A 14,589-nucleotide genomic window follows, 5' to 3' on the forward strand; every position below is an offset into this window, starting at 1 on the left:
TGCCCCTAGTACTTACCAGTTCACAGTCAGCTGCAGCTCCCTGCTGCAGCCACTGGGGACTGCCCAAATCATCAAAGCTTTCCAAATCTTTTCCGAAGATTTGGAGAACTTTGAGTCGATTCAGACCTTTAAATTGGTCCCCTGCTTTGATTTGGATTCTGAGATTCGGCCGCTGAATCGGGCCAAATCTCCTCCAAATAGAATCACTACCCAAAGCTTCACACAGCCCTGATGATCACTGTGGTGGCTTCCTAGTTGCACCTGGGGAAGACCGCTCTGCTGGCATGGAACAGTACCTGCATAGTTAATACATAGTTAACCCTGGCTTTATGCCCACTTTATGGAAATGGGAGACTCCTCCCTAGCTTGCTCCTGGGGCCTTATGGCTAAGGGCAAGCAAAACTCGGAGGCATCCAAACTCCTGGCTTGGGCCTGCAAGTAGGATGCCCACCAAAGGATTCGGGAACATCTGAAGACCCAGATGGGGGTGGAAGATGTTTGCCAGTAGTAGGGACACCTATGGTTCTGGACTGACTCTCGAATTTGGAATTTGTTTTGGCAAATTTGGCTTGGAATTATAAAAATTTTCAGAAAATTATAAATTTGGCTTGGAATTATAAAAATTATAAAAAATCTTGGAAAATTATAATAATAAAAAAAAGCACAATCCAGCCATGGCCCCACAGCACAACATAAACCCAGATGTGGCTGCCAAGGTCCCAAACTTGTTCCATCATAAAGTTGCTAGGGGCTTTTCTTTTTAAACCTTCTACAGGCTCACGTGTTCTGCTGTTGAGTGCTGTCACTACCAGCTGCAGCAATGAAAAAGACAGAATTATGAACCGGGAAACTAGAGACTGGGATCTTCTGAACTCTTAAGCCTAGATCTGATCCACATCGGGATGATTATTGTTTGCTTCTTTGGGGAGACTGACAATTAAGTACCTGATGCTTTGAAGATGAAAGATGAGCTTTACTGCTGGTACTGATCAGTAACTTTAGCAGTTGAGCTTCCAAATGGCTCTCTTGAGCCATACTTCAATATCTGTGAGATCCATCTTATTTTTAGTACCCCTTTTCTGTTGTAAGTAGAAACATCTAATACAGGAATTGGCCATAGTATGCACTGAATATATTGTCCCACATTTCCCACCTTGAATTTATCTTCTGTTTTTGTTTCTGCTCCTAGGGGAGAAGGATGCTGAGGAAATGAGTGTCCTCCATTCAAATCGAGCCGCCTGCTATCTGAAGGATGGGAATTGTAGCCTCTGTGTTAAGGACTGTACTGTGTAAGTAGCTGTTACCCAGATAAAAACCTAAACTGTGTTTTTGTTGTGAATGAAATAAGATAGTGTGGGGTTACCAACTGGGCCTTTCATTTAAGAGTATTGGGAGGAAAAGTTAAGCACCTTTAGGGAACCATATAGTAGCCTCCATCCCAAACACTGGCACTGGTCAGCCACCCATAGCAAAACACATATGGGCGAAGCATTTTGCTTGGCCTTTTGTTGTTGTCATTTAAATGAGGTGGGGAGAAGATGTCACATTCATTTGCTTGAAGCAGTACAAAGGCCTCTCTTCCTTGCTAATCATGCATACATTACTTTTATTTTTTAATTTTTGAATACTGTCGAATTGGCCTTCCATTCCCTACTCACTCCTGCAGGATCATTCCGTACCTAAACCTTTCCACAGCTCTACATCTTTAGTTGTTCTGTAGCACAGCTGAACTGCAGCCTGTGTCCATAGCCCTTGTCCCAGCATACTTTCCTGCTTTTGGTTTTGTTTATTCTGAGAAAAAAGTGACTGTCACTGGGAGATGGAATTAATATCTTTCTTCCTTTGTCCCCTGGCTACAACACTGCACACCTGAGAGGTGCAGAAGTTCCCCACTCACTCCTGCAGGATCATTCCCTGCCAAGCAAATATTTCCAAGGTGCAATTCTGTAGTTTCAAGGTTGTGCCTTTAAAACTTAGTCATGAAAAGCTGATACCTGACAAACCCCCAGTCCATCTAGTACACCAACCTTCTCCTCTCTGCTGAACTTAACTCAGGTGGCCCAGTGACCTCTCTTGCTTCCTCCCCCTGATACAGTGCACTGGACCTTGTTCCTTTTGGAATCAAACCTCTGTTGAGGCGGGCAGCAGCCTATGAGGCTCTTGAGAGATACCAGCTAGCCTATGTGGACTACAAGACTGTATTGCAGATTGACTGCACTGTACAGGCTGCACATGATGGTGTCAACAGGTAACTTCTAAGTTTATACTGTTACACAAGCCAAAATGGAGGCTTGACAATACAGGCAGCAGCCTGGGTCACTCACAGCCCTGCTTTTAGGATGGTTGCCCATGGACAGGTTGGGTGACTTTGGATTCTGGTTAAATAGCAGAAACCCATTCATCTTCTACCCCAATGCTGTGAATTCTTTAGTGTTAGTGTTGTTTGCTGTCAGCCCTGCAGCTCTCTGTGCCCTTTATGCTACTTCCCTCCCTTCTAGCTGGTAAATGATACACTTGACTGTTCACACTTTCAAGCATTTTGCACACTGTTTATTCTTGAGCAGCTAATGAATAAGTGGTCATGATTCAATATGTGCCCCCTCCCCATAGGATAAATAGAGTAAATATGACTGCAGTAGGCTTGACTCAACAAGGTCCACGATTAATGACAGGTACCTAAACCTTGCCACAGCTCTACATCTTCATTTGTTCTGCAGTACACTTCATAGCCCCAATCCCAGCATATGTTCCTGCTTTTGGTTTTGTTTCTGCTGAGGAAAAAAAAGTCCTTTCTCTGAAATCTGGTTAGTAGGAAGAGCCTCTCTCAGCTTTTCATAAGGGGGCGGATGTGAGATGTGGGGACAAATTCCACAGTACTTAAGTTGCCAAAAGAGGCCCTGAACAAGGGGAATGAGATGATTCTGTAAAACAAACTTCTCTCTGTAAAAGCATCTTGTGAAATGTGAAGGAAGGAATAGGGTTAGATTAGAAATGGTTCCAGTCAAGCAGTCTTATTAAGCATCCTTTCTGAATGGCAGATACAGATGTCCTGTATTTACTTCCCTGTCTGGTTCTTCTCATGAAGATACATGGCCTCATGATTCAGGAATAGGGCAATGGGAGATCTGGGTTCCAGTCCTGTTCCTGACTTGATTTGTGACCTTGGACAAGACGCCTAACTCCTTGATTTTTCCTATATGTAAAATGGTGTTTCTCATGTGCTCAGCAACAGCACTTGGATACATCAGTGTGTTCTGTCCATAGATCACTTTGCTGTAGGACAGAGTTCTTAGGGAGAAGTCAGGCTTCCCTGGAATGACTTGGATATCAGCTCTCTAATTGTACTTACTCCTGTAGTAGCAGGCATGACTGCATACTTAAGTAAATGTTTGAACTACTCAAATGGCAGGCAGTAAAAAGAAGCAGTTCTATTAAAGTCCCATTCTTCCAGCTGAATCTCACACGTGGGGCTGGATGCACAGCAGTGCTAGTAACTGTTGGCAAGTGGTTAGTTAGAGGCCTGCTGGTAGACTACAGGCCTGTTCTCAGCAGAGTTAGTAGCTGCACAATCTGTATCTGTTTGCAGAATGACAAAAGCTCTATTGGAGAAGGATGGCCCTGAGTGGCGCCAGAAGCTCCCACGAATCCCTTCAGTTCCTGTTTCTGCTCAGAGAAGATGGGACTTTCCTCATGCAGGAAGCCAAGAGGCTGCTCCGAGAACCAAACCAAATGAGACTGCACCTCTAGGAAAAGAGGGTGAGCACTTTACTGTTCAGATGGCCACCAGAGTTGTGATGTCAAGAGGGGACAGTACATGGATGGGGTCTGTCCAGGGCTCACTTGACCCTAGGATGGAGTTCTGTGGGAGGAATCAGGTTTCCTACAGTGCCTTACTTTGTTGTACTTAATGGTGAAGTTAATTTATGATGCTGATTCCTGTAGTAATAAATGAGACTGCCAAACTCTTTGTTTCACATAGTACTGTGTTCTCTTCAACACAACTTCCAGTGCCTACAGCTGCTGCCATTGAAAGAGCAAAAACTTTGAAGGAAGAAGGAAATGAACTTGTGCGGAAAGGAAACCATAAGAAAGCTATTGAAAAGTACAGAGAGAGTCTCAAACAAAACCAGGAATCTTCTACTTATACCAACAGGTAACATTCAAGCAGAACTATGGACCTCTGCCCTTTGGGGTACATCCTAGAGCCATCATCGTAACTCTTAATCAACTAGGGCCAAATCCTGCTATCTGACGCTCAACCAGCCTCTGTTTAAATGAATGGAAACAGCATGTTTTTAACATATGAGCAGTGCTCTTAGATCAGACTAGAGAAGGTTCTGCATGCTTGTGAGAGAGACAAGCCAGACGCATTTTATTTTGTAAGAGACTAGCTTTTTAGATGAAGGGTCCCTTTCTTTTTCTTAAGTGGCCATGTGGAGCCCATGTGGAAATTCTTGACTTGGAACCATTAGGGGGTTTTTCCTTTTAACCCTTTATCAGCTAAGAACCCCCTGTTTTGATGATGTCTGCTGCCCTGCTGACTACAAATAACTGCACAGACATATCCAAGACCTTTACCACATGTGGGACGCTGAAGACAGTTGCAGCGTACAGAGAATCTGTCAGGAGAATACACATAGAAAACTATAATTTTAATACTTCCTAAAGCTAGGAATCATAAGCTATTCTTGAAAAAAATATTAATTTATTGTTGTTAAGAGAATATATTTTTCTCCCTTTTTAACCAAAACACATTTTAAACTTGAGAGTAAGATCCCTCCACTTTTTAGTATCTCTTTCCCCATATTAGAGTTTTATTAAAAGGCAGTTTCTGATTGGGTGAGGGCAAGATGGGGGTCTTTTGATGGGGTGTATGCACTGCAGAGAGAGACAGATGGCATTCCTAACCTTATTCTGAAAATGCCTGCTAATCTTTGTGCAGTCAAGGTCACCTTTCTCTAGCAACTTTTTCCAAGAAAGAAGCCTGATTACAATTGATTGTAAGTGCCCAAATAGGAATTGTTGCACATGGATCCAGACCTCTAACCTCCACTTTCTGTATTCCAGAGCTCTTTGTTACCTGTCTCTGAAGCAGTACAAGGAAACAATCCAAGACTGCACAGAAGCTCTGAAGTTAGATGCGAAGAATATTAAAGCATTCTACAGACGTGCTCAGGCATTTAAAGAACTAAAGGTAACTATTAAGGAGCTTGGTACTATTTTAGGGTAAGAACAAACACCTGGTCATGTTGAAGCAAAAAACTGAGTTTTGAATCAGTAAAACTAAAGATTTGTATCTGTGGAATAATAATTCTGCTACCTGATTAGACTAAGCTTTGGTATGTGGTAAGGGGACAACTGCTCTTTTCACTGGCTGGCAGCATCTTGGATGTTTTCATTAGCTTCAGCCCTTTTGGCATCCTCGGTTGCTTGATAAGTGTCTGGAAATACCAAGGTACAGGTTGATTGGATTACTGAAGATGACTGTAGATATGACACCCAGCTAATTGTTGTGGGGTTTATAATATACTTAATGCCACTTTATAGGAGCTGCTGTAACTGATGAAATTCGGCAACATTAGAACATCTGAAACCAGAGGAAGGCTAATGCAGTTGTTTGACATCCACCTAAGCTACTAAAGTGATTGCCTTTTTACTCCCTAGTTTAAGTATGTTACAAAACATCCTATCAACCCCTTATGATAAGGACACGTAAATTAACATGGGCTGTAACAGGTCCAGTTGAATGGCTTTTGCCCAGTAGAGGCTCTTCAGTGTGTGAGCCTTAAAGGTCTACAAACATGCCTGCTTTTTCAATGTACTTTTGTTTGCTCCTAGGATTACAAGTCAAGTATTGCTGATGTTAGCAGCCTTCTGAAAATTGAACCAAAGAACACAGCTGCACAGAAGCTACTGAAAGAACTGAACAGAGTTTAATATAATACAGGAAGTATAGAATTAGTCTGTTTTATGCTGCAGAAGATGAGCTTTCCTTTTAATATTGTTACAGGGACCAATCTTAATGCAGGAGTAGCACTGAAAGACCCCCAAGACTTGCTGAGGATCAACTGGTTCTCTGCCACTTGGTTAAATGTATATTGGAAGATGCATACCATCTATGCCAAAACAGATTATTTCCCTGTAAGATCATTACGTTTTAAATGACCTGCTCTCTCTCTCTCTCTCTGAGAGTTGCAGGCTACTTTTCTAAACCTAGGATATTTCCTCATAATTTAAGTTAGTCTGCAAAGAGTCTTGTAGGGCTGTTGCTCCTCTTGCTTTTAGCAGAGTGGGGGATATTTTCAATAGCTGTAAGATGAGTTTTGTCAACACACATTCATAGGCTGGAGAGAAACAGGTGATACAGAGCTGCTATGCTTACTGCCTCTGGTTGTTTCAGCAGGCCACCTGGAAGGGTTGACAGAGGAACAAAAGGCAGGGCCTCCTTAGCAGGCAGCAGACTTATTACAATCTAACCTGACACCTGATTACCACTAAAGTCACATCTGGTGTGTTTCCTGGCTTAGCTGATGCCTGCTGGCCTCTACTTAAACTTGTGCTGTTTGCAGCAACTCATGGCATTTACCTCATAAAGCAGCCATCAAGCACTGCAGTAGCCTTGTTGCTGTATTTGTAGGCTGTCTTCAATGCACTGCTCAAGTTTGGATTTTAGCTGCTACTTTGAGGTTTCACAACTTCTTACTCTCTAAAGTTTAGCTTGTTTTGTGCCTTTCTGACCAGCTGCTATTAAGAATTTTACAGGGAAGACAGGTACAGGAATATCCTACGCGAGGCCTGTACTGTAAAATCTACCTTGCAGCTTCCAACTTATATGCATGTTATGCTGTTTGATTCTTCCCATGTGGCACTGGCAGCAATGACATAAATGGCAGATTAAAGATAACCATTCTGGACTGGTGATGGAGTTGTCCTAAAAATTAAATAGGATTTGTTTGGCAATGTACTGTATGAACAATACAACTTTCATTAAAACCCAAACTATTTTGAGATTGTGTCTATTTTTATTGTAATTGTGCGCTTCATGTTCTCACTGCATAGCACAGAGGGGGGCTGCGACTGAAATCTTCCATCGCAGAATAAAATAATGGTAACACTCTTGGCATAAAAAGCACTATTTTATTCATTTGCCTGATTACACAGAGCCACAGTCTGAAATCCATCCTTTATACAGCAGTGAAAATACTGCCAAAGTTCTAGCTCATGCCCAGCCTATTGAAGACAGTTATATTAATTAACAAGTGAAGCTTTGCAGCTCTGTAGTGTTTAGTACCAAGATTACCAAACTAGAGAAAGGTGCAAGATGCATTAAACAGAAATTGGTTTATTTATATCAGGATATATACAGAATGTACAGATGTAATGTAAACTGTAGCTGTAATATCTTCATTTGTAGTCCTAAACCTTTGCTGAGTCAGTGTGGAATTATCACTTCTTCTTGGATAGGGTCAGGGTTCTGTTTATCACTACTTGGACTACATTCAGGAATTAGAAAATGCTCTTGTGAGGCTGGCATAGTATTTGCATAGACATCACAGCCTTGACAAAGAGCAGCTTCTGCTATCTCATCAGAGCTGTAAGCAGAGATCTGTGCATTTCACAGTGCTTCAGTACTTTCTTATTTTAAAATAATTTCTCAACCTTACATTTGAGGTTCCCTGCAGCCATGAGCCAGGTGTCATCATAAATACAGTCTGTAAGAAGAGCTCCAAAAGGTGAGAGCGCTGTGGCTGCATAGCTACAGTATTGGACACTGTATCACCATGCTGCAGAACATCAGAATCTGGTTTTGTTTCTATGCACTGCTGGGTCCTGTTTGGGCTGAAAGCCAGAGACAAAAAGTGAATTAAGAGTCCATGGTTCCTCTGCTGTCACATGAAGCCCAACAGCTAGTGCTTAGGGAGCAGAGTTTAGACTGGGTTGTTGGACTTCCTCAATAGCAAAACAGCACTGGGACTCAAGGAATTAAAATGCTGAAGCTAGTAACGTTCTCCCCCCTTCCTAACTACATACTGCAGGAAGAAATTTGAGCCAAGCTACCTGAACAGCTTTGGAAAAGAGGCCCAGGAGGCAGAATTAGGTCAGCAAACGAACACTCCCACACACTGCCACCATTACTCAGAAGCATTCACTGAGGACTTATGTCAGTGTTTCCAGCTGAGCCATGCGGAAGAGTATTTCAGGACAGCAAAGTAAAATGCTATCACTGCACTCTACAGCATGTGGCCATTAACTGTGGCTTTATTAATATAGGACCATCACTGTGCATCACTTAATCATGCTGCCCAGTGCCCACCTCATATTTCAGCAAGGATATTTTTATATAAAAGACTTCTCTATGATAGAAGGAGATTGGGGGGAAAAAGGAGCGGGGAGAGAGTAAGCAAATGATCAAGAAGCTGCCACTACTTTCCTGCCCCCCACCCAAATTCATGTTACAGGCTTCAGTCCATGTTCATCTCTTAATCCTAATCTTTTCACTCCTAATAGAATTTTTCCAGCTCCACCCATCATAGTGGTCTTTCTCCAAATTCCCCTGCACTATCTAACTATGTAAGTACTGCAAATTACTCCAGCTGAGCCTGCACCCGTGATCTCTTATAGCCAAAGTCAAGAACATTAAAGGAACATCAGTGCTACAGTTAGACTCAGGAAATGCCACAGTTCAGGAGGCCTAGGCAACCTTAATGCAGTCCCTTATTTATCAGTTTACAAATATCAGTCATATTTTTTCCTATAGGCAAAATTCAGCTTGAGGCAGATGCCAAACATTTTAGAATTTCAAATGATTGATGGCTAAAACTTTCTGAAACCAAACAAGGCCTAGATGTGTCGGGCAACCTTCCTTATAGGCTACCATCTATGCATATTCCATTCTAAAGGCTTCCTGGCATGAGTTTGTTTGTTTGATTGCATCTACACATAAAGTAGAGGTCTTCATTGGAGCTGTCTGCAACAATAGGTCTATGGCCTAACTTTACCAGGCCTAGCTAGCTTACTGCCTGGTAAAATAGAGTGGGATAACATTTTCCATTCCAACAGAAAATCCATGGCAACAAATAAATTGTGTTGCCCCATTCACATACTTCAGTTAGGTCTCTCTGAAGTTCCTTTCTCCTCTTAGTTCTTGCTTAACACCTCTGCAGAATTGGCTACTTTGCTGCTCTCCCCACTTTCTTAAGTTTCCTTTTAACATAAATACAAGAGGGCCATTACAGAACTTCAAGGCAATCTCCTGCTAACTCTGTACATTGACTATTCACTCTATTTTCTGTCCCCTAGTTAGTTCTCAGGCCTTCAACTCCATTCTTGACCCTCTGCAGCATAAGGATAATCTTTGTGACTGATACGTAGACAGCAAGTTTTGCAGATGAAGCAGTAAATTTTTTTTAAAAGAAAGACTGACTAATACAAGGTGAGGGTGGAAAAAGCAACTCTTTATCTTGTCAACTACAAGAACAAATAAAATTACAGAACCCAGTGAACTTAGTAAAAATGGTGAATTGTCAGTACTTGTCACCTCCTGAAATGCTACAACTGAACCAATTGTGTTTCTCTCCTCACCATTAAAGAGGAGAGTCTTCCATTCTATTGCATATCCCCCATGTTGCATTTTCACAACGTGCTCCCAGCTGCTAGGGTTGCAAGAAGAGAGCTCACATGGGCAAATGTTACACAAGTGCAGTTCATTTCTGGGGAAAAAAAATCATTTTGCAAAGTTTTTAAATGCACCAAGAAAAAGTAATGCAACAGGACTGGGCCTTAATGCAAGTCAGAGTCACTGTATGTAGAACACACGCTTCAGCTGGACATGGTGATACACAAGGTTGCTGTTTTTTTTCCCAGAGACAAGTGTTGCTCAGAGCAGAGAAGAGTGTGTCTTTCATATTTCAGTCTTCTACAAAAAACAAATTGTAAACATATTAGAAGCAGAAACACAATCCAAGTCAGTAAGTCACAGATTAATTAAGTGACCTGTGATAGCAAGGAAATGATGTAAAGGTGCTCTCAGAACGGGAACCCTTTACGGGTCCGGATGCTCACTTTTTACTATTGATCAGGAAGGTTGGAAGCTTCTACTGAAGGTGTATTGGGAGGGAGCACCGGCACTGCCACTGACTATGCTTCTACAAGGATTACTGTGGTCCATAAGTCGTGGTCCAAGAAGCCCAAATAAATGCTCCTCCTTAGACCCCATTCACCATTATAGAGATTTCAATTAGAAGTTTGATAAGGGACCATGGTGAACCATAAAAATGTCTGAGGATGGACAGTATCCATGGCTCCAAAAAGCTTGGAAACCATGGTGTTAAACAATTCCACAATAACACCGGTGGGGAGGCTTCAGGGGAACTGGTTTCAACATCTGCTTGCCCCTATGTAATTGGGCAGAAGTCACTTATTCATTTCTCAGTGATAAACTCCTCAGACTCTGGAAGACAGTAGACAGCATTTGTTCAAGTGGGTCCAAGAAAATTCTCTCCAGGCCAGATTGGTTGACCTTCAATCCCCTCCTGAAAAACTCACACTTGAGCCAGAAACCACTCCACTAGGTAGCCTGGTCTCATTTTACACAAGGTTAGAGTCTATGTACCCCTCCCCACCTACCTGCATCTCACTGAAGGAACGTGGCAGTGCCACTCTTATGCGTCGACTCAGTAGCTTGGTGTGCTTGGAGCACTGCAACTGCTTCCTCAATCTCACAAAACAAAACAAAAGGTGGAGACTTTAGTCAGTCTGATAGCAGCAGCTCTCCGCACAAGTAACACGATATCCGAGGCTCCTAACTGGACCCCAGTATAGATGCTCTTTCAAGAAATGAATTAGTTATCAGAGTTACTATATTATAACAGTAGGTCTGGATTAGATTAATTTTATTCAAAATCTCCACTGTCTTCTGATCCAGAAAGTCTTTCAGATACTGGGCAATTCTGCAATATGCCAAAGCATATAACTTGGGGTGAAGGGTGTTCCCTCCACTAACTTGTGTGGGATGTGGGCTTTCTGTACTATAACAACTGCTATCAGGATATTTGTCCCAGAAGCTTCTGATGATTTACTTTACAAGGAACAGCTCAGCCTCTTCTTCATATAACCCTGCATAGCTGGCCACATTCATTGTGGGGCCTTTTGCCTTCTTCAGAAGCACTACTTAGGTACCAAGAGTCCAGACTCCTTTGTAGCTGAGCCAGTAGTCTGATTCCACCTGGCAAAGGCAAGCTGCCTGTTTTAAAAAGGGAGATGGCACAAGCAAATAATATTATTTTTAATAATATTCTGTCACTACTGGAAGCAGGAATAAAATTGATCAGTTCTCAGTGGGTCTGAGCAGCCAAGCATGAGGAAAAGCAGATTCTGCACAGACAGCATTTTTATGTCTGGATATTTAGAAGAGAGGTCATTTCTCAGAGGTTACACTTGTCAGATAACAGTGGATCCTTCATCAGCCTGACAGATTTAGCAAATGCACGTTCACTATTGTCCAGGCTCCTTTAAGAACTCCCTCTTACAGGAGGTATTGTACAGGACAGGTGAAAGCTCAGAGCATAGACCCAAACCCATGGCTTCTGACATGCACAAAAAGAAACTGCTCACAGCAGGATCTACTGCCTCAAAGTATGTTGCTCAGTGACAGCTAACGAAGTCACCAGGATTGTGTGTTATTGCCAAGTGATTTGGGGGATGAAGACTGGGGAGACGCTGCTTTTGACTGGTTAGCACAAATAGGTCCCTACAGAATCTCCAGGAACCCAAATCTCTGTGAACAAGAACCTCATAAACCAGCACCAATTCTGTAATCCCCAAACAGAGATCACAGTGGTGAAAGAATAGTCATTTTCTGGCAAGAAAGTTGCCTCCATCAGGACGAATCAGCCCATCTTGTGCCCATCTCCTACAGTTGGATCCCTTCTGCTTTCTGTGCTTTGCTAAAAAGCCAGCAGCCAATTTTCCACAAGCAGGCTCTGTTCAGGTGACCTCCAACTGTCTGAGAACAAAATGAACCAACAGCCATTCGTGCTCCGTTTGTCAGACTAAAATGAGCTGGAATAGCTGGGGATGTCAGTCAGGATTGATGGGCAGGGAAAGCCAGGCCAGCACCTACCCACACTCTTCTTTAGTTAGTCAGTCAGGGAATTAAGGATTTCAAATATTAAAGAGGCTTTGCACACACCATGTCTCAGTCTCTCTTCGGCCAAACAGTCAGACAGGCTAGTCTGCATCTTCTTCCTCTGAACACACCTGTGTCCTCCTTACTCTGGGACATCCCATTCCTGCAAGCCACATGCTGGATCTGGGTCCCAACTTTTCCCAATCCCTCATTTATCTGCCTGTCAACTTTGCCAGCTCCTGGAAACACCAGTCCTATGTGCCAAGTCCGACTCCATGCACCTTTTTCCTGAAAAAAGGACTACAAACCAATGATCTCTTTATACAAGTAGTAAGCTAAACTATTACCCCCCCGCCTTCTCTGCTTTTGTTCACATAGAATCTTTCTTCACTAGAGGGCTTTTTTTTCTTTAACTTTAGTTAGCTAGTTTCTAAATGATTAGCAAATTGAATCCATTTGTGAGCACTGGCCTAGGACTGTCCTCACTGGTTTGTTAGGTACTCTGAGCTAAATGGAGGGAGAGTATCCTAGGGCAAAGACACTCAGAAAGGACAAGTCATTGCTGACCTTGCTCTGTCTCAATTCCAGCCTGTTTCTGCAACATAGAATCATAGAAAATTAGGGTTGGAAGGGACCACAGGAGGGCATTGAGTCCAACCCCCTGCTCAAAGCAGGATCATCCCCAACTATATCATCCCAGCCAAGGCTTTGTCAGGCTGGGCCTTAAAAACCTCCAAGGATGGAGATTCCACCACCTCTCTGGTAACCCGTTCCAGCTCTTCACCATCCTCCAAGGGAGAAAGTTTTTCCTGATATCTAATCTAAACCTCCCCTGCTGCAACTTGAGACCATTACCTCTTGTTCTATCATCTTCCACCACTGAAAACAATCTAGCTCTATCCTCTTTGAAAACACCCTTCAGTCTTCTGTTCTACAGACTAAATAAGCCTAGTTCCCTCAGTCTCTCCTCATAAGTCATGTTCCTCAGTCCCATAACCATTTTCATTGCCTTCCACTGAACTCTCTCCTACTTTTCTGTAGTGGGGGCCCAAAACTGGACACAGTACTCCAGATGTGGCCTCACCAGTGCTGAATAGAGGGGAATAATCACTTCCCTCGATCTGCCCCAGCTCCTACCAATGCAGCCCAGTATGCTGTTAGCCTTCTTGGCAACAAGGGCACAACATCCTCTCAAAGTATTTTTTTTCCTTGAAAAACACCTCTGCTCTCAACTTCAAAATAGCTGCTCCACCCTCTCCTTTCTCCATTGGTATGGGGAGGCAAGGGAAGGGGCCACACAATTACTCGTGCCATGTATTTAATCTTGGGTCATTTCTGCTTCCTCTCTCCCCACTCTCCTCTTAGAACACTACTGCTTGCTTCTGCCTACAGCAGACATTTACCACGCTGGCCCATCCTCCTGCCCTGTAACTTCTCTGCGCACACATTCACATGTAGACTGCCAACACATCATACCTTGGAGCGGAGGGATTCTGGCGATTCCAGCAGCAGCAGCAGCTCAGAATTATCAATCTCTAGCAGCATCCCTGTGATCTTCCCAGCAAGCGAGGCATGCATTGCATGAATGAGGGGGTAGAGGCGTTCACCTGCTCACATTAACATCAATGGCAACTTTATATATTAAGGAAAACTCCCAAGTGATATCAAATCATTTAGATTTGTCAACAGCCTCTCCCCCACTACATTCCTCCTCCCCCAGCTGGGACTTCCAGCCCTGACCTCTCAGTATAGGGGCGGCCTGGGTGAAAGATCTCTTTTTCCCCCACCTCCCATTCTGTGATACAAAACTGACATTTTCCTATTCATTAAATAAAAGGTAGGAGAATCTGGGATGGAAACAATGGCTTAAACTAGGCAGGAGCTGTGTGGGCTACACCCCTGCTGCTCTTCCATCCCAACTCGCAACACCTGCTGCTATTTCAAGGCTGGAGTCCCCACACAGAGAGCTGTACCAAAGCACCTCAGTCCTGAGCAGAGCATGTGCCTACTAACAGTTTTTCCATTCCTGGGTCACTCTTGACCAGGGACTGCAAATCAGTCTCTCTCTCTCTCTCTCCCCCCACACAGGAGACTGAAGCTGCTGGCTGAAATCAGATAGTGGCAGCCACCTGTTGCTGCTGGGCTGTATTGAGCACTACTAGCAGCGAGGTAGGGAGGACAGTCCATTTTAGACCCATGAGGAAGGGCTCCCCCAGTGGGAAGCATGGGAAAACATATTTGTTTGTAAAGGCGCACGGGGCTCACTGGCATATCGACCTCTGTGGAGTGAGGAAGGACTGGACTCTGCTTCATTATATATTGGCCTGGGCAGGGTACCCTTGGCAAGTGCACAACTCATGGAAGGCACAGCAAGGCAAGTCTCCGTTGCCAAGTTCTTAGTGCTTAATAGACATTCAGAACTAACATCCCTGCCCAGCGCATGCTCCTGTGGCATGCTCAAT

The 14,589-nt window shown here is 43.4% G+C and overlaps 2 protein-coding genes across 5 annotated transcripts in view; one reads left to right on the forward strand and one right to left on the reverse strand.

The window, feature by feature from the left end:
* Positions 1 to 883: 883 nt before the first annotated feature.
* Positions 884 to 7,008, forward strand: TOMM34 (translocase of outer mitochondrial membrane 34). 2 transcript variants are annotated; one of them, XM_025191405.1, is made up of 7 exons: positions 884 to 1,084; positions 1,190 to 1,289; positions 2,096 to 2,248; positions 3,587 to 3,756; positions 4,009 to 4,153; positions 5,068 to 5,194; positions 5,839 to 7,008. In XM_025191405.1, exons 1-7 carry the CDS (start codon positions 1,018 to 1,020, stop codon positions 5,935 to 5,937), a joined length of 861 nt encoding a protein of 286 aa, XP_025047190.1. In that variant the 5' UTR covers positions 884 to 1,017; the 3' UTR covers positions 5,938 to 7,008. The 2 variants fall into 2 exon arrangements, with proteins under 2 accessions (XP_025047190.1, XP_025047196.1); XM_025191411.1 differs by having other exon boundaries at positions 952 to 982.
* Positions 7,009 to 7,112: 104 nt separating this feature from the next.
* Positions 7,113 to 14,589, reverse strand: part of PABPC1L (poly(A) binding protein cytoplasmic 1 like) — a 27,687-nt gene continuing 20,210 nt past the window's right edge. For all 3 annotated transcript variants that reach the window (XM_006016668.2, XM_006016669.3, XM_006016670.2), the window contains exons 14-16: positions 13,604 to 13,734; positions 10,627 to 10,717; positions 7,113 to 9,916 (exon numbers count right to left, since the gene is read on the reverse strand). In XM_006016668.2, the coding sequence (XP_006016730.1) occupies positions 10,634 to 10,717; positions 13,604 to 13,734 (215 nt within the window). In that variant the 3' untranslated portion in view covers positions 7,113 to 9,916; positions 10,627 to 10,633. The remainder of the gene's footprint in view (positions 9,917 to 10,626; positions 10,718 to 13,603; positions 13,735 to 14,589) is intronic.

This window comes from Alligator sinensis, unplaced genomic scaffold (genome assembly GCF_000455745.1).
Source record: "Alligator sinensis unplaced genomic scaffold, ASM45574v1 scaffold76_1, whole genome shotgun sequence".
Classification (NCBI taxonomy): Eukaryota; Metazoa; Chordata; order Crocodylia; family Alligatoridae; genus Alligator; species Alligator sinensis.

Excerpts from the sequence above, each read along its gene's own strand:
- TOMM34 (XM_025191405.1), top strand. The coding sequence starts at position 1,018 with ATGGCTCTCTTGAGCCATACTTCAATATCTGTGAGATCCATCTTATTT. Across the intron at positions 1,085-1,189 it reads TTTAGTACCCCTTTTCTGTT|GGGAGAAGGATGCTGAGGAA; the intron begins GTAAGTAGAAAC and ends TTCTGCTCCTAG. Across the intron at positions 5,195-5,838 it reads AGGCATTTAAAGAACTAAAG|GATTACAAGTCAAGTATTGC; the intron begins GTAACTATTAAG and ends GTTTGCTCCTAG.